The 24,188-nt window shown below is 33.0% G+C and overlaps 1 protein-coding gene and 1 non-coding gene across 2 annotated transcripts; both read right to left on the reverse strand.

Moving 5' to 3' along the window:
- Positions 1-381: 381 nt before the first annotated feature.
- LOC111915324 (U6 spliceosomal RNA) lies at positions 382-484 on the reverse strand. The gene has a single exon (XR_002858123.1). It is a non-coding gene; the product is annotated as a U6 spliceosomal RNA (small nuclear RNA).
- A 16,305-nt stretch (positions 485-16,789) lies between these two features.
- Positions 16,790-19,484, reverse strand: LOC111915301 (uncharacterized). The gene is made up of 7 exons (XM_023910970.1): positions 19,022-19,484; positions 18,657-18,923; positions 18,484-18,584; positions 17,939-18,408; positions 17,785-17,851; positions 17,337-17,712; positions 16,790-17,262 (listed from the first exon to the last, which is right to left on the reverse strand). Exons 1-7 carry the CDS (start codon positions 19,482-19,484, stop codon positions 16,790-16,792), a joined length of 2,217 nt encoding a protein of 738 aa, XP_023766738.1.
- Between the last annotated feature and the right edge of the window lie 4,704 nt (positions 19,485-24,188).

The following is a 24,188-nucleotide window of genomic DNA, read 5'->3' on the forward strand; positions in this document are numbered from 1 at the left end:
GATGCCTATTATTAATTATTTTATAAAAAACAAAACCACAACATGAACTAAGAAACTGAAGTTGCAAAATTAATCAAAAATCAGCACATAAACAAACACATACAGACTATATACAACACATAAACGGAAGTTTATAAAACATGAAACTTAATGACAGGAAAAGTAAAAAACTTAAAGAAGACTTTCTAAAAAGAAAAATCACCCTTACTTGCCACAAATGGTTGAAGACATCAACAAGAAGATCAATCTGACCATGGAATCCACATGTTGTCTGATCATGACTTCAGTAGATGAAATACCGAAACGTAAGAATTGCAATTGAACTCTATTAGCATTTGAAAATGGAATTAGGGTTCTAGAGAAGATGAAGAAGGGTTTAAAAAAAATTTAGACCATTTCTCGATTTGTGTGTGTCATCCTTGCGTAGGGGCCATGCTAATCTTCTCTGTATCGTTCCAATTTTATCGGATGTCCCTAAAGGGACGACTATAGATGAAGAGCTTCGCCATATAGAGGAGTAGCAAGTTATATGGGACAACGCGAGTTCTAAACGAACTAGTTTACTGTTGATGGTCATATATTCTCAATGTCTTTAAAACTAGGGTTAATGACTTAGGAAGGTAATTAGGTTTCCAGTTTGTCCGTATTAGATCAGGAAGGTTTTTTTTTTTTTTTTTTTTTGTGCGTATTAGACCAATATGGTTGTTATTACCGTTTACAAATAGTCATTTTTACCGGTTAAAACCAGTAAAAGGACTATTTCTAAACAGTAATAACAACCATATTGGTCTAATTCGCACAAAAAAAACCTTAATGATCTAATATGGACAAACTGAAAACCTAATTACCCTCCTAAATCATTATCCCAACGATCAAATTCATAACTTGCAATTGAACTGATAAAGGATACATGGGTTATTTATTTATTTAAATGAGGTTGTTTCTTATTTGAGTTTGTAATTTGAGATAGGTGATTTGGAATTTTCTTTTATAAATGGAGTTAATGGTTCCAATGGTTTTATAGGATTTATATTATATGATATGTTTGTGTGAGCATAAAGAAAATCTAATTTATGTACACCGGTCACGACGTGAAAAAAAAACATTATAACTTTCTTTATAAAATTTCAAAAGCCTTGTAGTTTTCTTCATTGGAAAACTATACATGCAAATCTTTCCAAAAATATAAGATATAAAGTTTTTTTTTGTTTTTACTTATGGGTTGTTCTATACTTGTCACTGAAGTTGATTCAAAAAAATATTTTTTTTTTCAGACCATCGAACATTTTTTGTACACTAGACATTATGTGACAAAAATGTTATGACTCCCTCTACAAAACTTCAAAAGACTTGTTGTGTTTATTAGAAACTACACATCCATAGATTTTCAAGCATATAAGATACACGATTTTTTGACTTTTGGGTCGGACCATACTTCTCGTTGAAGTTGGTCAAAAAATATTTTTTTTCAAACCACCGAACTTTTTTTGTACACTAGATCATGGATAAGATTTAAAACCAAAAAACCAAAACCAGACCGGAATCGAAACCGTTAGAACAAAAATATGTAGAACCGATCTAGGTTCCGGGTCTAAGGAATGACTTTATTCGGGTTCCTGGTAATCCAGGTTTTGGGTCCTTTGGGTCCGGGTAAACCGGGTTTAAGAACCGGAACTAGTTTTAGGCACTGGAACCGATTTCTGTGAAAATTTTAAAACATGCATATCTCATTCGTTTGAAGTCGGATTGAAATGAGGTTTTTTCCATAGTATAGTTTATAGTTTGTACATTATTTTAGATTTTAATTTTGTCATTATTTGTTTCATATTCATTGACTTACAGCCCCCTAAAGTCGGAATATCAAAGTTGTACATTTATTGTTTTTCAATTTTTTTTTTGTTTTTTGTGAAAGTTTTAAAACATGCATATCTAATTCGTTTGAAGTCGGATTAGCATGTAGTTTTTTCCAACGTGTATTGTAGAGTTTGTACATGACTTTTAGACTATAATTTTGTCATTTTTGGATTTATATTCATTAACTTATAGTCCCCAAAGTTGGGATATCAAAGCTAAAAAATGTATGTTTTTCAGCTTTTTTTTCTTGTATTCTTGAAATTTTAAAATATGTATATCTAATTCGTTTGAAGTCGGATTACCATGAGGTTTTTTCCAACGTGTATTTTAGAGTTTGTACATTTTTTAGACTATAGTTTTGTCATTTTTGGTTTAATATTCAATGACTTACAATCCCCCAAGTAGAGATATCAAAGCTGAAAATTTTTAAAGTTCAACCCACTACGTTATTAACAAAAAAAATTGGTTTTCCCGGGTTTTTGGGTTTTCCGATTGTAGACCCACTTTACCCAGTTTCACTAGATCCATTTTGATGTTTCCGAGTTTTTCGATTCTAGACCCACTTTACCCGATACCTTACCCGAAACCGAACAGGAACTGGTTCCTATATACAAGTCTGGTTTCCGGTCCTATAAAATCCCGTTAACCGGTTCCCGGGTTTTCCGAGTCTGGGTCTATTCGAGCACGATATAGACCCAATTTCATCCCTACATTGTACATCATGTAGCAAAAACATTATGACACTCTCTATAAAACTCCAAAAGACGTGTTATTTTTTTATTCGAAACTATACATCTAGAGATTTCCAAGCATATAAAATTCACAATTTTTTTACTTGTGGATCGTTCGAAACTTCTCTTTGAACTTCGACAAAAAATATTTTTTCAGACCACCTAACATTTTGTAACATAAGCGGCATAACTTGCTCTACAAACTCCAAAAGACTTGCCTTTTAATTTTTAAGTGGAAACTATATATCAAGAGCTTACCAAGCATATTACATGATTTTTTTTTAAATTCTAGATCGTTTAAGACTTCCCATTGAAGTCGATCCAAAAATATCTTTCAGACCACCGAACAATTTTTTGTATATTGGACGTCATGTGGAAAAACCTCATGACTTCATCTACAAAACTCCAAAAGGCTTGTTGTTTTTTCATTGAAAATTATACATCTAGAGCTTTCCAATCATATAAATATTGACTTCTGGATCGATCTAAACTTCTCATTAAAGTTGGTCTAAAAATGTATTTTCATTAGGAAATTTGTATTAGAAAAGAAATTTTATAATTTATTGAACACCAAAGATCAAGAGAAAGTTTTAGGAGTTTGGAGTCCTATACGCTTCAAGGTGGCATCAAGAGTTGGTGGCTGATCAAGTGGGAGCTTTGAAGTGTGTTTATTTTGTCCTTAGTACAACTTGTCTCTCCTTTGACGGCTCATAGGGGATACTTATATAATCGAGGCTGGTGGTATCGTTATTTGCACATGGTTGTGTTTCGCTTCTTGTTTTAACCGTTTAAAATTAGAAACTCAAGGTTTTTTTTAAAGTTATGAAATATGCTTTAAATTGAATATTTCAAAAGGTTAAAATGTTTTTTACTAAAATAATACAAAAGCCTGTTTTATAAATGTAAATCACATGTTACCCATGAATGAACACACTTTACGTTAGAATATACTAGCATGGGGTAGTGCTTGTAGCCAACACGTTAGTTTGATTATGTTCGAGGTGACATAGTATTAGCGACAACTCAAGCATAACTTGGGTTGGAGGCCATTCATTCATTGCATGATGGATTTACCATCTAAATTCATGATCCTCAGCAAACCAGTCATGAATGTTGGATGGACATGATAGAGAATTAAACATGTTATTGTCATAAGTCGATAAATCTCGACAAATCAAGGAGTAATATAAGATTGAAAGTGACAAACTCTTTGCCTACCTAAATAGATTTTTGGTGTGATTATGGCAAACCTTATCATATATTGGAGTGAAATATGGATCATAGCCTTATTTTAATAATTTTATATATTAGGAAATTATTTATTTTTCTAATGATTTGATTAAACTAATACAATTTTTAAAAAATATAGATGTCTACTAGTAAGAGTGCAATTGTTCCCCCGTGCCTACCTCTTTGTCAAAATTCTAACTACCCCAACTCCTCTCGAGGGACAAGCTCACTAATTTGAACTATCTCGATTAGATGTGTTCGTTAAGGATAGTCCTTAGATACGAGAAGAAAGAGTATGTTATGGATGAGAAGGTCACTGAGGAACCTCAAGAAGATGCTACTGCTAAGGAGATTGCCGATTATGACAAACGTCATAATCACTTGACTGAAGTCACATGTATGATGTTGGTGACCATGGTTCTGAAGCTCAAAAAGATAGTTTTTTTTTTTTGAACCGGCAAATATTATTAATAAAACAAACAAATCCTTAGCAAGGTGCTATAGGGGGAATAGCAAGCTCAAAAGATGGGTAACGTGTTTAAATTACTTATTGTTGTGTGTTGTGCATTTCCTAACAAATATGGTGTGGTGTGACATGACATGTGAAGTAGTGAAAAGTTGATGTGGAAAAGGTGTCATGTACCCTTAGCCTCACTAGTTTTTAACACAAGACATATGTAACCTGTTTAATATAAAGAGTAGTCCTTTTGCCAAGTGTTATAATATTAGAACTCCTAATTAATATGACGTCACTTGTCATTCTATTAATTCTCTATTTTAAATTCGTTAAACCTCCTAATTAATGTGATGTTATTTGTCAATCTATTTATTCTTTATTTTAAATTTTAAATTTTATATTATTATTTTCATTAGTTCACAAATAAAAAGAGTTTATTATATATGATAAATTAATTCCACATATTTATTTGAATCAATAATTATAATTTTACATAACTAATAAAAAAATCTCTTAATTAATAATGTATTTAAAATTTTATATAAAATAATTGATTAATAATTTTGAATTTTTTTACTATGAATATTTAATTAATTTTGTAATCATGGTTTTCACGGGTTATAAACTAGTATATATATATATATATATATATATATATATATATATATATATATATATATATATATATATATATATATATATATATATATATATATATATATATATATATATATATATATTAAAAAACCTATAACATTTTATCAATAATAAATGTCATAGTATATTGAATATGAGTATATTTTGCGAAGTAACGTGTTTTAGTTAAATATTTTTATTTTAAATTTGATTTTTGAAATAATCTGAAGATTTATCGTTAATTTACCATTTTATTTTATTATCATTATTCTTTTTTTAAAACCATATAAGTTATTATGTTAATAAGTGCAAATTCCGTGGGCTTCGTCACTATCTCCGCCGCCGTGAGAAATCGGGGAAGAGGGGTTTGTGACCAATTCTAATTCCAATAGAAAACTTAAAAACGTACAAAATATATATAGCGAGGGAAAAGGAGAACATGTAGGAAAAGTTTGTATTATTTGCTAAACTTAACCTTCCTTTTACCATCATTATCATCCTACTCTCGGTGTTCCATGGGGATTTTTTTGTGTATAGAAGGGAAAGAAAAATGTATGTATTGGAGAAGACGAAGCTTTGTAACCTCTGTTATGGTTGATAATTGGTTAATTAACCAATAAATACACAATTTAGACCTCTCAGATTTGATCAAACGATGACAACTAGGGTTTACAAAGGCAGCGACTGTAGGTCGGAAAGTGAAGCAGGCCAACGGAAAGGGATGGGAAAGAAGCATGAAGAAAAAAAATGTAGTTTAGTGGTAAGGCAAAAGATAAAAGGAAGAAGGAGAGGTGTAATAGGGAAAGGAAGCGGTGGAAGCAAAGGTGGCTGAACATGATAGGATTCCAATTGACAAAATAACAAAGAAAAAAAAAAACGCGTGCTATTATCTATGGAAGGGTTGTAATGAAAATCATAGAAAAGTAGTGTGGCCAAAGTGAGAAACACATAGAATATCTTGTTGTTACGCTAAACTTAACCCTCCTCTTACCATCATTAGCATCCTGCTCCCGATATTCCATGGGTTTTTTTTTTTTGTATAGAGAAGGAGAGGACGAAGGGAAAGCAAAAGGTATGCAGCAGAGAAGACGAAGCTTCGTAACCTATATTACAGTTGATAATTGGTTAATTAACCAATAAATACTGAATTTGGACTTCTCAAATTTGATCAAATGGTGACATGTAGGGTTTATAAACCGCGGCGACGGGAGGTCGGAGAGTGAAGCAGTTGGAGGCCAACTGAAGGGGATGGGAAAGGACGAAGAAAAAAATGTATTTTAGTGGTAAGACAGAAGATAAAAGGAGGTAGCGGGAGAGGTATCGTAGGGAAAAGAAGCGGTAAGAGCAAAGGTGGCAGGACGTGATAGGAGTCCAATCGATAGAACAACACAGTGAAAAAATAAACACATCATTATCTATGGAAGGGCTGTAATTGAAAATCATTACAAAATATTATGGTCAAGTGAGACAAACACGTAGTGTAAATTGTAATCTTAACTATTAATTAATTTTGATAATTAAATGATTAAATCATTAATCTCTTTATTTACTTTAGGGAATTTAATTTCATGATTTAAACCCCACCCACCAGAATACGACCTCGACCCAATCTCTTCTTCATCCCTCTCAATCGTCGGCCACTTCTGCCTCTTCCCTCTCCACTTACGAATGCCATCACCATCCTCTCTTTCTCGCCCTCTAGTTAGGCACCCTCAATATTGAAGGAGGTACGCTCTTATTATGCAATCAATGGTTTGACATTTTGTTTTGATGCGTCAAAATCATATAACTATAAATTGTGATTGTTGGTACTTAAATTGGAGCAATAAAAGAATTACAAAATAAAATTTGATGCTTAATTGTGTTTAACTTATGATTTTTAATTTTTTTTATTCTTATGAATAAAAAACGTTTCTATGGAAGTGTTTGTTAGTTTTGTCAGATTATGTGTTTTTTCGCTTTAAATCATGGTGTTTCATTTAAGATTTGTTTGAAGTTGGGACATGGTAGGTATTCATCAAATTTATCTTCATTTTCTAGTTGCTTTTGAAGCTAGCAATGTTTAAATTGGATTCTTTTCTAGAACAACCATCCTGATTTGAGATTTTGGCAAATTAAAGTTATCTAGTTACTGATTTTAACCAATCCAATCAAATTGATAAAAACCTAGTAAAGAAATGATCAAGTATTGAAATGATTCATCCAAAGAGTAACATTGGTAACAAAAGTGAAAAAAAGGGTGACGCCCCACGTATCTTTATGTTATTTAAATAAGATAAGGTTACATTTTTGGTTTGATTTTGTTTTTTTTAAATTTCTTAGTCTTTATTATCCATACATAAATCTATTTGATTTGATTATTCAATTATTTAAGATAATAAATATTATATGTAGAATGCGTGTGATAGAAGCATTTATGATAATCTATTCATGTTAGTTTGGAAAAATGTTTTGTTTTTGTTCAAGTACATGTTAAACATAAGAATGTCTTTGTATAAATGTATTTTGTCATAATGTCTTTATATGCATATGAATGCATTCTTTAGTTCTATTATAATAAACAAATTGATTCACTTATCCATGATCCTTAAAGAAAATAAGATGATGTGAACGTGTTGTATGGTTGGAATCAAATGAGTTTGCAAAGATGAATTATCTCAAGTGTCTAGATTTGAAAAAGAAGATCAAGTGTAATCTGGGTTCTGGTAGAAGATCAAATGCATGTTGGATTCGAGTAGAAGGTGAAGTTTGAATTGATATTTGAAGAAAAAAAGATGTGTGATATGATGTGAACACCATGATAAGAGGAATTGCACTTTTGGATCGAACAAAGAAACCTAAAAGTTTTAGATGTTATGATTTAGTTTTTCAGTAAAATAAAGTTTGGGTTCGATGATTAGCTAGACTTTTTTTCATTGGTTATGTTTACATTTCTCATGTTTTATGTTGTAATTCTTAGAGTATTGTTATTAATCAATTTACGAAGAATGATATATTAGTATTATGGAATAATTCTTTATGTTACATTCATTAGTTATTAATATCAATTCTCATTCTTATTGTATTCTTATCAATCAACATAAGAAGAATGATGTAACGACCCATTTTTACAAAGAAAATTTTTCATTTTTGATTAATCAAAACCAATTGCATAAACCATGGGTTCTCAAACATTTGTTTCCAAATCAACGTTTATTACATCATTGTTTCCCTTTCTAAAACATCATAGGGTCCCAAACACCAAAAAAAAGAGATAGAGTGCACGCCATGTCATCACGTCTTGCCCTTGCCCTTAAGCTCAGAAGTACCTGAAATAAATCAACATGTAAGCGAATGCTTAGTGAGTTTCCTAGAGCATACCACACACAATCACATACACACAACGTGATAGCTAATAGAGCTACACACATCCCACATAAATCAAGCAATACGATCCAGCAAAAGTGCCATGGGTTACTCGCATGGTCTTTACCTAGGACTGCCATGGGCTACCTCAATGGCCTTAGTTCAATGCCATGGGCTACCCCACATGGACTTTACCTAGGAACGCCATGGGCTACCCCACATGGTCTTATATCCAATGCATCGGGCTCCCCTAGGGTCTTCCATTCCAACATAACAACACATAACATATCAATCCACGAATGAATAACATACACATAACTCTTTCACATAATGGGTCGGCCTTGGTGCCTTAGACCTATAGGTATGATGAGAAGACTCACCTCCGTCCGATGAATACTTGTACTATCCTCCTAGTGATCCACAGTCTCCCGAACTCTCTAAAATAATAACAATGGTAACACAATCAATGATAGGTCATTAATTACCACAAGGAAGGCCTAACCTTCAAACCTTACCCCTAAGGCCCAATTACCCTAATATTGCAAATGGGCCCCAAAGTCCAAGTCCAATGCCCTTAATGGGCTCCTTGGCCCAATAAGACCCCACCAATATGTCCTAGGCCAAACGGATGAAAAGGCCTCTAACTCACTGAATCCAATCAAGCGCAACAGCCAAATGAGGTCCAAAGGCCCAAAGGCCCAAAACAGCTTAAGGTCCGACTGGGTTGCGTACGCTCAGCATACCACCCTGGTAAGCGCAGCGTAATGGGGTTTCAGGGACTACATGCTATGTACATCCAGTTACACCCGACGTACACCCATGTTAAGCACTTTTTCCATTAAGTGCTTAATGCTCGAGTCATTCACGTCCAAAAGCTAGATCTAAGTCTGAAAAGATGTCCTAAGGCATAAAGTTGGCAACTTTATGCCCTTCCATGCCTCAAAAACGCCCAACACCCCCATTAAGACCTTTCCAAGGTCCTTTATCCATGCATGAGACCAATACATTTATCAAGATCTCATTTTTATGTCTCTAAATGACTAAGGGACCTCAGATCTGACCTTCCCACATCATGGAGTAGCTTATCTCATCAAATGAGGTTCAAAGTCAACCAAAAAGGGACAAACTAGAGAACCTAGCTAGATCTAAATGTTTAAATGGCAAGGTGCAAAATTTTTACCTCTAGAAGCCTTGCAAGAGGTCCACAATACATATTCTTGAAGCACCAAACCGTCCCAAGCTTGTCTAGCAAATCACCTTCTTGAAAGAACTCCCAAAAATGCTCACCAAAAGCCTCTTCTTAAGCTCAAACACTCAATCACACTCAAACTTAGCTGAAATATACGAAATGGGGCTAAGGAGGCTGATAGAGTTTGGTCCAAGAGCTCATAAGTTGTTTAAATACGGTCTCAAGTCCGAATTTAGGGTTTTGGTCTTCACCAGCGTACGCCTGGCGTACCCTTACGTACCCCCCGCGTACGCGAGATGCCCCCGCGATTAAAAAGCAGAGTACGCTAAGCGTACTCATAAGTATGCCCCGCGTACTCCAAGGGACCATTTATGACAAACTTGTAATTCTTCAAGGGTTTCTAAGCCATACCTGATTTAGAGTGTTACAAATGAAATGTTAGTATTCTCGAAAAGTTGTTTTACATAATTAATTCAATATAAATTCAAGGGTTTTTTTTTTACATGTTGTGTTTCCTATTATAAAAGGATATAAAACATATAAATTAACATCAGTACGTTCAAAAGTCTTGCAGTCTACTATTCTGGTGTTGATCATACAAAATATTGTCTTTTTTCCCCCTTGCACTGGGTATAATAATTGGCTCTGATACTTGTTCCTCTTGAATGTTTTCTTGTTGATTTTGTTGTGATAATACATTTACCATCTCTTCTACTTCTACATCATTTTGTTGTTCTATGATAGGTAATATTACTTATGTTAAAACTTATTCAACAACTACTGAATCACATAAAATACAAACTTCAGTAAACATCATAGATTAAAACAACAAACATGCCTCTTTGTAAACTAATATTAATAGAATATATCAAATATAAACATGTCTCATTCTTTTAGAAAAAGGAATACAATGTAAAAAAAATCTCTAATAGTCGTTTTAACATTACACAATATAGATTCTTTCAAAAAAAAAATTACACTAGTAAACCACACACCATATCAATAAAAAAGCGTTACACATAATACTTGTTACACAACTATTCTTGCATAATAGAAACAAAACATTAACAAACACACAATTTAAAACACATAGAAGAAAAAAACCAAGAAACATCCTCATCAATTCTGATTTTGTTACAAATTCAACCAAATGATATGCAAAAAAATTCTATATTCACTGAATACAAAAAATATATTCTTCAAGAATTTTAAGCACCTTTAAGTATTCATTCTCAAATAATCATTCTGAAAAAAAAATCCATTCTATTAGAATCGTGGTGCTTGAATGACAAATATCTAAAAACCAAAAATATCATTAAAAAACGTTTTCCATTCTGTTAGAATCATGGTGCTCGAATGACAAATATCAAAAAACAAAAAAAAAACCTAACTTATAAACCATTTATTAGGAAGCACAACCAATCACTAACCAAAAAAGAATAGCATTCTAATATTCACAAAATATATAATATAGCTTCTTTTAGAATTTTAAGCAACTACAAATATTTATTCTAGCAGAATGCATATGAAAAAGTCAATATCCATCCTGACAGAGTTGTGGTGATCGAATGCCAAATTTTCCAAAATAAAACCTAATTTTAAAACATTTACCCAAAAGTACAACCAATCACTAACCCAAAAAAAGAAAAAAAAAACATTCAAACACAAAACAACCCTAACCACGCAATATACTTTTCAAACTATAAAAATCTAACCTTGAGGAGGATCAACAAAATCGTCATTATCTATGTTCAAGGTTGTATCTGCCATGTTCTTGAACTTTGTCTTCAAATTCAACCTTGATCGTGAACTTCGATTCCTCGTTCTCTTAGAATCTTCTATCTCGATTAATTGTAAAGCTAGAATTTTTTAGAGTTTCCAAGGTAGATTGATTGTTAATTTTATATAATTAGGTCTACAAATGCTTTGTGACTAAGCTTAATTCTATAATATCAATTCCGATTTCATGCTCAGATAAAAAGGGTTTGGATGGTTACTGTGTGGAAGAATGTGGGGAGAATACGACCAGTTAAGCAAATAATATGGTGTTTCCTAATTGGAAGGTAAGCAATTGTATATTCTTACCCTTCAATACTCGTTTTCTTTAATCAGATGGTATTTTACTTTTTTTTTTCCTATGAAAATCACTTTACTAAAATAATTTAAATTGGGGGTCTACATTCATCCCTACATCCATACAATATTTATCATCCACAAAATAACCTAACCCTATATATATATATATATATATATATATATATATATATATATATATATATATATATATATATATATATATATATATATATATATATATATATATATATATATATATATATATTACCAAAACCTTGTCAAACATAGCAATGAAAATTGGTTTTATATTTTAATGACATTGTTATAAATCATTAGATATTTGATATTTCAAAGTAATATGTTATAATTTTCAGAAATTAAGATGCTATAATAAAAATCTAGAAGTATGTTGCTACTTTTTTTTCATTTATCCATTTTTTAAGTAAATCCAAGAAGTAACAATGTACTTTTAATTCTAAAACAGTATACCTAAACTATGATGATGTAATAAAAAGAAATAAAATATGATTAATATTTATTCTTTTTAATGATTGTTTACAATTTCAATTACATAAAAAAAAATTACTATGTGATCTACTGAAACATAAATTACGAAATCTTAAACTAAAAACACATGGGAAAACCAATTTACTTATGCCATAGTTTTTGCAAAATCATTTTATGCCATATTTTCTATAAAATCATATTAATAAATCAAGTTGATAGAACATGAATTTTGTCATATTTTCTGCAAAATCACTTTATGATATATTTTCTGCATAATCATAATATAAAGACTTTCAAGATAAAATTATAAAGTACGTTTTTCTTTCTCATATTCAATAAAAACCTACATTTTAATAATACCACCAAAATACGATGAGTGCAATTTTGTCACAACTTAGTACTAATTTTTCAACTCAAGAATGTAACGTTGTTTGAAGTAATTTTGGGTAAGAAGAGAACAACCTTATAAATTTGTTCTGCTATAATTTGTCTAACTTCATCCTGACATTATCCAATTTACTACTTGAACAAATTTCCTGATTTGTTCATTGGGGAAGTAAATTAACCATTGGACCAGTGTCAATAAGTTTAAGCTCAATAATCAAAAATAGGGTTCAAGCCCTTTACTTGGCCCGTGTAGGGTTGGATAACGAAGATGGCCGATGAAATCACCAAAATCAGAAATTAAATTCTCCCTAATAAATAAAGAACTTTTTTGCCACATGACATGTTCTCATTCAATTTGACAAATGTCAATTTGTGGTAATTTTGAATTAATTTATTTTTCCAAATGTCATTTTATAGGTTTTCCTATTTTATTAAACTTCATATAATATTTTAAAGTGATAATTGCAATAATCCTCTCTAATAAATAAAAAACTTTTTTTGCCACATGTTCTCCTTCAATTTGACAAGTGTCAATTTGTGGTAATTTTGAATTAACTTTTTTTCTTCCAAATGTCATTTTATAGGTTTTCCTATTCTATTAAAGTTCATATAATATTTTAATGTAATAATTTCAATAAATATAGTAATAAATGGATATCAATTTTATTAATGAGTTTACCTTCTAATTTCAAAAATTTTAAATTAAAGTTTATTAGTTTATTTATTTATTTATTTAAATTTAAAAGATAAAGAACATTTCAATTTTAACAATTCATTATTTTTTTTTCTTATAAATTCAAACTTCTCCATTATTTATACCTTTATATTTAACTTTTTTTTTTAAATTAACCCATGTAATACATGTGTCTCACAACTAGTAAAATGAATAAAAATCAAACCTGTATAATTCTCAACATTACACATTTCAAACATTTATACATTGAACCATTCTACAACCGATAACAAAATTTACCCAACTTAATTGTTAAATATATCTGGTGAAGAAAAAAAATCAGGAAAAAAGGTGAAAAGAATAATAGAAATATTGTTCCTAAAATGAGGAAACAAAATGTACTATTTCAGAAAGTTGTTCCTTCTTCTCGAGTGAAACCTAAAAAAGCAAAATTTTTAAACATGATCATTAGAAAAAGATAAAAATAAAAATAAAATGAAGGATATTCTTGTTATATTATTTATAAACCCCATATCAGTAAACTGTCCATACTCCTCAATGACATGACTTTGTTGATCTCCCAAAGTCTCACAAAACCAACATTAACCTATCAAAAAACACATGTTTAAATACTATAACTCCATCCGACAATTTTACAGTCCCTATGAAGGATCATGATAATCAGAATCTGCAACCATTTATTTAAAGAAAGCCAACCATATTAGTTAAACTTGCAAATATCATCACTACCAAATAAATAAAACTCACCATGTGAGACACCTCCCTATACAATTGAGAATAAGAGCCCTGAAATTATATGTGTACCTTGAAAGCCTCATCGTTTTTGACCCAGTTCTAGAATCTCAAACACGTACAACCTAGAAAATGTTCAACATTTTTAAGATATAAACAATTTGTATAGTAATTGCAATGCTACGTTTTGTATTATTGAAGGAGTATACATATTCTATCCCACCTGATAGTAGAAGAGTTCCCTAATCATTTATTGGTAATTTATATACATACTCCTAATGTCCTTTAGCAACAATGGGAACATTTAGTTGATGTTGATTTGTATGTGATGCTTTTGAAGCTACTTGTTCACCAAAAAAATAGAGAAACATAACAGAGATTAAATAATGAAACTACTCTTTCGGTATCAAATTGAATAAGATGATGACTAAGATTGAATAAAAATAGGTTAGTTTTTAAAGGGGCCTACAATTCTAACACTTATAACTCCTATTTAGGACGATCTAACTAACAAATGATATGTATTTGCATTTTCAACCCTTACATTTTACAATTTCATCCCATCAAATTTTATCTTACTCTTCGTTTACCTCTTTTAATATATAAAAGAGTAATTTACACGAATAGTCCCTATGGTTTGGGGTAATTTTCACGCTTGCTCCCTAACTTATTTTTTTAACTCGGAAAGACCCTACTGTTTGTTTTTGTTACGCGCTTGGTCCCGATTGTTTGTTTTTGTTATGTGTTTGGTCCCTGTATTACCTAGAAGACTATTATTTAAATAGAGAAAAAATGGTGGGGTATGTAAGGTAAGATGAGGAGGGTGGGGCTGGGGGTGCGTTTATTTAAATAAATTAAAAAAATCAAGGGAAAAGTATTTTTTTTTAGGTAAAATAGGGACCAAACACGTAACAAAAATAAACAGTAGAGACCTTCCAAGTTAAAAAACAAGTTAGAGACTAAACGTGCAAATTACACCAAACCATAAGGACCATTTGTGTAATTTACTCTATATAAAAATCCAAATTTTACCTCTATTATATATCATGAACAGTTTACTTTATTTAAAACAGTGACAAAAATGGTCCCTATGGTATGCATTTTTTTTTGGGATTTTAGTCCAAACAACGACTTTTTTGGCTTTGTGGTCCTTTTGGACTAGTTTGTATGTGAAAATAGTCCTTTAGAAAATTGAAATGACTATAATACACTTGGGGTATTTATTTTTCATTTTTTGTAAATTTAATATTTATTTATTTATTTTAACAATTAAAAAATAGAGGACCCACCTCTCTCTCTCTCTCTCTCTCTCTCTCTGAAAGATGCTTTCAGTGAGAAACCTAGTTGCTTACCTCTCCCTCATCTTTTTCCCAACTGGTGCCATTTCCCCTTCTAAAGATATCACGTTTCATTGATCGATTCCTTATTTTCCTTCGCTGCTTCAAGATTGCCAGTAGACCAAATCCATCATCGTCGCGTTATCAATGCTCGCCGGACCACCTTGCAAAAACCCCATTAAACTTGCAACTCATTGCTTCATCCCACGCTTCCTAATCTTTCTGTCGTTCCGTATCACCACTTGCGACCCCTTCCAGCGAAGCAATCCATTGAAACCAGTGATACATCAATCCAATGTGAAGCCACCCTATTCAAAATCCCGTAAATCGAATCCATCCTGTTCGAAATCCGATTCATCACCACCAACAGAGCTTTAAAAACTTCGTGAATCTTTTGATTTTTGTTTCCGTATAATACATCAAGGTCCTATACTGGATCATATTAAAATATTCACAGATCTTGACACATGAGTTGAATACTCCGGCTATTACCTGTTTTTGCTTATGTGGCAGCCATCTGGCACATGAGTTGAATACGTTGCACCTACATGGCATTGTGCTTATATCATCTTCGTTTACAGTATAAGAAGTCATTCAATTACACCTGATTTTGAACCCTAGATCGACGATGGCTTCTTCTTCCTCATCTTATTCTTCAAAACGACAAGATGATTTTCAAGCTGATCATCCATGTGATTGCAACTTACCATCTCGTGTGAAGACTTCAAGAACTCCTGACAATCCTGGAAGAAAATTTAGAGTTTGTCAAAACTCGATGGTAAGCTGAATACATTCCAACTTTCTTCTTCTCCATCTTGTTGAATACCCTTTCTTCTTCTTCATCCTTTAGCCTAACATTTTTTTTAATTTTTCTTCAAGAATGGAAAAAGTCCAAGCTATAAATTCTGGCAATGGCTGGATGAGGATGAAGGGAGGAGAGATGGAAGAAAGCCTTACTGGAGGAAACCAGAAGAAAGCTGTAATTTAACCTTGAAAATTTGCACTTTGGAGAATGAAATCAGCATATGTAGAATGAAGATCGAAGAAGAAAAGAACACCAATTTTGTTAATAGACAGGAATTGGACAAAGTCAAGTGGGAGTTGTTTACTCACAAATTGGCACTGATTTTGTTATTTGTAATTTATGTGAAAATGTGGATTTCATTGTAGTTCATGATGTATTAGGGTTGAATGATGTAGTTCATGATTGAAACATGACTGGTATTAGAATGATGTAGTCCACCTGTTATTGTGTATGGTTATGTATGTTATGAATGGATGGAATTTTTGTTACATGTTTTTTCTTCTGAAGTTTTTATTACATGTTTAGAATGAAAAGTAATTAAACACTGGAATGGTATACATTGAAACATTGGGATGTAATATAATATAATCTAACATGGGAATGTAACATTGGATTCCAGGAAACATTGTTTACAAAACAATGGAATTTAACACAGTTACAGATGCATTACTGCCAAAAGGTACACATATCACTAGACAAAAGATTCCCAGTCAATGATGCCAAAAAAAACAACAAATTATCAAATTCTATTCCAATTCCATTGGTTTATCACAACTACTCCCCTCTTTTCCCTCCCACTTCTTTCTTATTTAAATTTTTGTGATTCTTTCTAAAGCTTTCCTTCTTCTCTTTCCCTGTAGAACCTGAAATGCTGGTACTTCCATCATATGCTCCTCTTCCACTGGATCTTGAACTGCAGTCTGTCCTTGGTCATCTTGTCCAACTGGATCTTGAATTACTTCAACTTCAACCTGTTCAACTTGATCTACATCTCCAGCCCGGTATTCACCTTCTTCAACTTCAACTTCAACAAGTGCTTCAACATGTTCTTCAACTTCAACCTGTTCTTCAACCCCTCCAACTTCAACCTGTTTTTCAACCCCTCCAACTTCAACCTGTTCTTCAGCTTCAACCTCAGGTTGGTCTACATCTCCATATGTATGATTACCCTCTTCAAAATCAACTTCATAAGACTCCACCTCACTATCAGGCTCCCTTTGAACTTCACTGTCACTATCACTTTCCAAATCAACTTCTTGATTCAATTCAACCTTCACTTTACCTGTTATGAAATAACTCAAATGTTAGAATTAGAAGCTGTTTTATTGTAATCAAAAGGTAAATGAGGAGAAATACCTTTTTTGTTGGCTTTTTTATTTTTTGACTTTGACTTTGGATTTGAGGATTCCCCAATTGGTTTTTGAGGACATTTTTCTTTATTATGCCCTGATTCTCTACATATGTTGCATCTCATAGCAATTCCCCTTTTTGAGACTGTATGCTTATTGCCCTTTAGTTCATTCTCAATCTGATCACTTTTCCTTTTTGTTGATGGTCTTCCTGGCATTCTTCTCATTTTGGGAGACAATGGCTTGATGTAATCCACATCCGGCCACATATCACTACCATTTAGTGGATTAATGGTGTACAAGTAGGCATTACAAAACATTGTTGTGGTCAACCATGGTGATACATAGTCCTCTGGATCCCTATTAAGGTTTAAAATTGCAGCCTATGCATGTACACAAGGGTAACCAGTTAATTGCCAGCCTCTACATCCACATGTTTTCTTACCAAGGTCTACATCATATGCATCTTGTAAAAGTCTCACTTCAAATTGTTGATAACCAGATGGTACAACTCTCCAAAATCTGTCCACATACACTTAAATGTAAGTATACACAATTGAATGTCAAACATATAAGATGTAAGTATATAAGAGGTATTCAATCACTAACCTTTGAAGTGTCTTAATCTTGGACAATTTCAGTCTGATGGTAGGACATATGTTTAAGTCTCCCCAAGAACTTCCATTACTTTTTTGTATACACAGTCTCTCCATCACATAAATTCTAATTTCCTCTAACATAGTGATTAGAGGTCTCTTCCTGGCAGCTGCAATGATTGAGTTAAAACTCTCAGAAACACCATTCTCATATGCATCACATGCCCTATCAGTCTGAAAAAATGCTTTACTCCAAGTTTTAGGGTCCTTCTCCATTAGATGATCATAGGCTAGTGGTTCTATCTTCTTAATTTCATTCATATGTTGCTCAAATTTAGCCTGGGTGGAAGAAGCAGCAGCTCTCCAGAAAAGTGTACTGAACTGTTGACCCTTGAATTTTTTCATGAAATTAGCACATATGTGTCTTGCATATTGTCTATGCTCTGCTGCAGGTACCCTTTCCTTGACAGCCTCAAGTAATCCCTGTCAGCATTACAAACAAAACATAAACTTCATATAAATTAAGTATTAAATAAAGAGAGCATATAAAATCATTACTTTATGCTGGTCTGATATTAATGTGAACCCATGTCCATTTCCCATTCCAATGTCAACAAGGAGAAGGTCAACAAACCACTTCCATGTTTCCTTACTCTCAACTGCAACCACAGCCTAAGCAAGAGGGTAGATATGGCTGTTTGCATCCCTACCTACAGCAGCAAGTAACTGACCTCTGCAAACACCTTTTAAGAAGCAGCCATCTAGTCCAATTACCCTTCTACAACCTTTAATCCATCCATCCTTCATACCCTTTAAACATACATAGAACTTTGAGAAGTAAGTGGCTCCATCAGGCATGGCATCAACATCCATCTTCACTGTTGATCTAGGGTTAGTCCTTCTTAGCTCTTCTCCATAGCTCCAAGTTTTAGCATAGTGTTCCTTTAAAGTACCCTTTATCTCCTTAAATGCATACCTCTTTGCATTTCTGCACTGTCCTACACTTGCAATCAAATTAAATGTCTTGCTAATTTTAGCCTTCAATTTCCTTACACTCATTTTGGTTTCTAGAGAATTTGATTCATGAAATGATTACCTGTCCATTTATAGGTAACAATGGACCCAAATTTGAAGACTCTTGAGCAATTGTGGTTATCAATTAAAGATTTAATCTTGAATGACCTTTCATTGCTCATCCAGGTTGCCCACAACCTAAAGGGACAACCTTTATTCCTCTTGTTCTTCTTACCTTTACAACACTTCACCAGTAACCTGTTATGATCACTTTTTTCATACCACAAGTCATACCCATTCTTCACTACATAATTGGTTAGACATAGCTTCAATTGCATTGGGTTTGCAAACTTCATACCTAGAATTGGCATCATCTTATCCCATGCTTGGTTCTCATCATGGACAGGGAATACAACCTTCTCATCTTTTCCATCATTAGGTTCATCATCATCACTAAGCTTACCTGAAAGTTTGTTTAAAAAATCGTCACCAACAGTTTTGTTAACGGTATGGACTTCTTCATCATCTTCATGCTCATATGCCATAATACCATCCAAGTTATCATCTTCTTCACTATCATCCTCTTATACATTCTAATCCTCTTCTACATTCTCATCCTCTTCTTCATTATCATACCCATTACCATCTGATAACACCTCATTTTCAGCCCAATCAAGGATTGGATCATTTTGTTGGTCAATGTAGACATCCAACTCAGCTTCAGGAGTATAAGTAGCTTCAACAAACTCCCAATAATCAGCATCACTATCGATTCTTATAATAGCCTCACCTAAGGTTTCCTTTCTACTATAGTAGTACACATTATCACAACTTCCATCTGTTAAATTCCTAAGCCACAAAAGAAACTCTTTGTAGGAAAACCCTCCAAAATCGACATCACGCACTGTTATCTTTTCGAGGTCTAAGTATTTCAACGAATTTCGGGAAAATACTCCACTGTAATGAACATCTACAGTTAAATACATATCTGTATGTGATTAGGACGCCATCTTACAGTCGACTTCAACACGTGATTATGGTGAATTTGGTGAATTTGGTGAATCGAATCTAGGTGAATCGAATCTACAATCAGGAGGTGATTATGTTGAAATTGAACGTATAGAACCCTAATTAAATGACAGAGGGGAGTAATGGCCACCTAAGAATCCACATAATTAGCTTTAAATGAGTAACACTGAGTAAAAACGATGCAACCGGTTAAAACGAGCAAAAACAGGTAGTAGCCGGTCATATTACCTAAATATGAACAAAACTAACAAGTTTGTTCCATTAATGAGAACAAAAAAAGAATATTACCTATATGTGGACAATCGAAATAGTTAGTTACCTTCATAAGTCATTTTCCCAACAAAAAAATGCATACCATAGTGACCATTTTTGCATTTTTGTCTAAAGTATATAATTATAATTTATGTATTACTTTTTAACAAACTAAATCATAAAACACGTTTCAAATACATACCACTATTGAATAAAAGATCAATTAAAACTGTACATTATCATAAGAAGTAAGCTTTTAAATTACAATATTAATTAAAACCACATTAACTCCCTTACGAATATATATTGTAACGCCTGGTTCCTTGGTACGCATTTAATTTAATTATCTATTTATTTTAAAAGAAGGACTCGACGAGTTGGTGGCCCTAATGCGTCAAGTAGAAGGCAGATTAAGGCGCGGGTTTTAAGTTATCTACTCGACGAGTCAAGCCCTCGACTCGACGAGTAGATAGGCCAGGGTGAAACCCTAATTTCAGGGTTTTGCACCGTATTTAATCATCCTAAACCCCACCCCTTGGCCTCATTTATAGCCTCCTTGTCCTAAACCTTAATCCATGCAACCCTAGAGAATTTTGGGAGTGTGTGAGCCATCTTTGAGTGTTTTGTGTGTTCTTCAAGCCTAGAAGAAGAAGTAATTAGTCTTAATTTTCCAATACTTGAAAGTTCTCATTCATCATGCTATACAACTTGCATGATTCCAAGTTCCGGTCCAATTGAAACTTGGGTGATGAGAATCTTTCCTTATTTGGTAAATTTAGACATTACCACAAATGAAAGAATCAATTTCATATTTCCACTCTTGCTGTTACTAGAATCATATAAGCAACAATATTTCCTCAAATGTCATTGTAAGGACATTTTAAAATAAATAAAATCAAAAAATTTCTTTTATTTTAAAACTTTGCGGAAAAACTTATCCTTACAATCCATATGAAACTTGTTGTTATCTATTCCTAAGCAATATCTCATAACTCCTAAGAAGTAGCTCAAGAATCCGATCTTTAAACTATGCGGTAGAAATCCATCTACGCCATCAGATTCAACATATTCTTTCTTTAAGTTTCTTCACTTTTCTTTGATACTTAAAACATCACCATGTGACCCAGTCACATCATGTATCAAGAATCTCAGAATAGAAACTTAGCAGAGTTAGATAGTGGACTTTACCTAAAGTAGAGTCAAACTTATTGACTTTAACACCCTTAGGTAAATTGGCAGATTCGCAACCAATGCCCCTTTCTTTGGCAATATAAACATATGGACCCTTTGATAATGGTACACGGGACTATCACAGACTTAGCTTTTGTCTTTACCATTTGGTCAACCGAGTTGACAATGGCCGATCCCTTTCCATTGGGAAGAGAATGCTTTTCTGGATTTCCTGTGTCACGATTGTCAATGTCCATCAAGTTTTAAGGAAATTGATCTTAACAAATAGATAAGATCATTAAGGGTCTTGTGATAGTCTATTTCATATGTGTCCCAAAGGAACTCACTATGTGACTTAGAAAGTGATTGAACCACCAACTTTCTCAAGACTTTGACACCCAACTCTCCTGGCTTCTCAATATGTGACTACATCTCCAAGATGTGACCACACATAGACCTTGCCTTGCCAATAGGGCCTGAGTGACCTTAAACTTTTCAAGAACTTGTGGGTTAGGGAGAATAATTTGAAGAGGTGAAGAAGTATGATATCCATGGGACATCATCTTCATTAGGAAAGCTTGTTTCAAGAGATTTGGGGAGATCATAAATGTCTAAACCAGACATCTTTTGGGAGATATTCAAGATAGTTGATCTTAAGTCCTTAATATGACACCCAATATGAAATATTAAGGCTAGGACCCAACAAACTATTTTATAACTTAGAAGATGGATGCCGTAATCCAAGCTATAAAATAATTGAAGGTAGGTGAATGACGATTCACCAATTTCCACCAAGATAAACGAAATGTATTATTAGGTTTTAATTGGTTTTGAAACTCCTAGATCTTTTGAGATTCATTGAACTGTTCAATGGAATATTTCAATCTCGAGTGTGCCCTTCAGGTTTTGTGACTGGGATGCCGAGGATCACAAAACAAGGTGTGAAGTAACCATGCAAATTACTTGGTACCCTTTAGTGTTCACCCCTCAATCGATGTGCCGGTTAACCACACATGCTCCATCGATACTATGATAAACATTAAGTTACCCTTTACCTACCTTGTTAAATACGAGTTAGTGTGCCGGTTAACCACACACGCTCCACTAACCGACTTAAACAAAGTGCAAAGTGTAATTTCATGAATTAGCACCTTATTCACATTTTCCTAAGTAACTAAGATTGGGTATTATTAAGAGTTTAGTTACTTAGTATTTATCATTAATACTTTTAATGAAGGGATAATTCTAGTCCTGTCAAACCCGTTCGGCTAACGACCCTCCACCAGTCAAGCAAGCGGTGGGTGAGAGTGGACACTCATTAAGTTGCCATTTTATAGGCAACAACCTTATACCCACCTTATAGACCGGCTTCGTGAATGAGGCGTACTAGCGGTAAGACTGACTGTACTCTTATACATATATATATTATTAACTTTTAATATTATAAAGTATAAGGGTTGAATTTTAACTCTTTAAAATTCTAAGGGCTAACTTGGAATTAAAGTATTCATAAGAGAAAACTTTACAAATTTCAAAACTTGAGGGCAAGTTTTGAAACTATTCAAAACTAATTAATTCCATAACTTATATGTTTAAAGTAGTTTTAATCCAAAAACTCTTCAAGTTCCATAACTTGAGGACAAGTTATGGAAGACTTTAAACTAATAAAAGAATTAATTTTTCTTTATTTTATAACTTTTGGAATTAATTAAGGTTACATATTTTATTACTTAATGAAGTGACTCTTGAACCTCCATAACTTAAGGACAAGACTCTTCATCTTTGTAACCATTGCCAACTTTTATGAGTTTTATGAAACTTAAATTTGACTTTTCATATAACTTGAGGACAAGTTACAAAAACGCATTTTAGAATCAACTCTTAGATTAATTTGGATTGAAAACAACTATTTCACTCAACTTTCTATTAATCTAAGCAACTCATAAGAACAAGATAATTCAAATCAAACTTTTTCATGTAATTAGTCTAAACCTTAAACTAATACAAAAATTGGATTAGCATGAACATTACCACATAAAAAACAAGTTTATAAGTTCAAAAACATCTTAGGGTAATGTTCCTAGTCCAATTCCAGCCAAAAAACTCGAATTTATGCTGTCTGGGGGTCCAACTTGTCGAGTGCATGAACCAACTCGGCGAGTTGGATCGATTTGATCACTTTTTAGGCATGGAATCGCCGAGTCTCCTGATGGACTCGCCGAGTCTGATGATCAGACAGCAACAACTTCGATTTTTTTAAGCAGTTTTGCAAGTATAACAAGAAAACCACCCTAGGCTTTGATACCATTGTTGGGTTATGAGCATTCTAACACTCCTAAGTGTACATGCAACCCTAAATACCTTGGATCTATGTTTTCTCTATTATACATGCAAATAAGAACTTCCAAGGTATTATCCTAATCTAGCATACAAAACAATGAGTGTAACAAGATAGAATACATACCTCTTAGATGTAGAAAGTCTTCATGAAGCTTGAGTGCCTAGTGCCCCAAGTGTGACACCTCAAATGGTTCACACAACACCAAATACACATGTAATGACTTGAGAGAAATCTACACTTCATGAAATCGGCTAGCCCTCTCTAGAATCATACTAGTCGCCGATTTTGTCAAGAATAAGATCTTTATATAGTGTTACAATTAGGGTAAACCCTAATTGTCATGACTTTCCATTTCCTTGGATCCATGGGTTCAAATACACCATGGAGCATCCATGGACCATCCTATGGGTTTTAGCCCAACTTGATTATCCATGGAGCATTAGCCCACTATACAAGT

The sequence above is a fragment of the Lactuca sativa genome, chromosome 4 (assembly GCF_002870075.4).
Source record: "Lactuca sativa cultivar Salinas chromosome 4, Lsat_Salinas_v11, whole genome shotgun sequence".
NCBI classification, from domain to species: domain Eukaryota; kingdom Viridiplantae; phylum Streptophyta; class Magnoliopsida; order Asterales; family Asteraceae; genus Lactuca; species Lactuca sativa.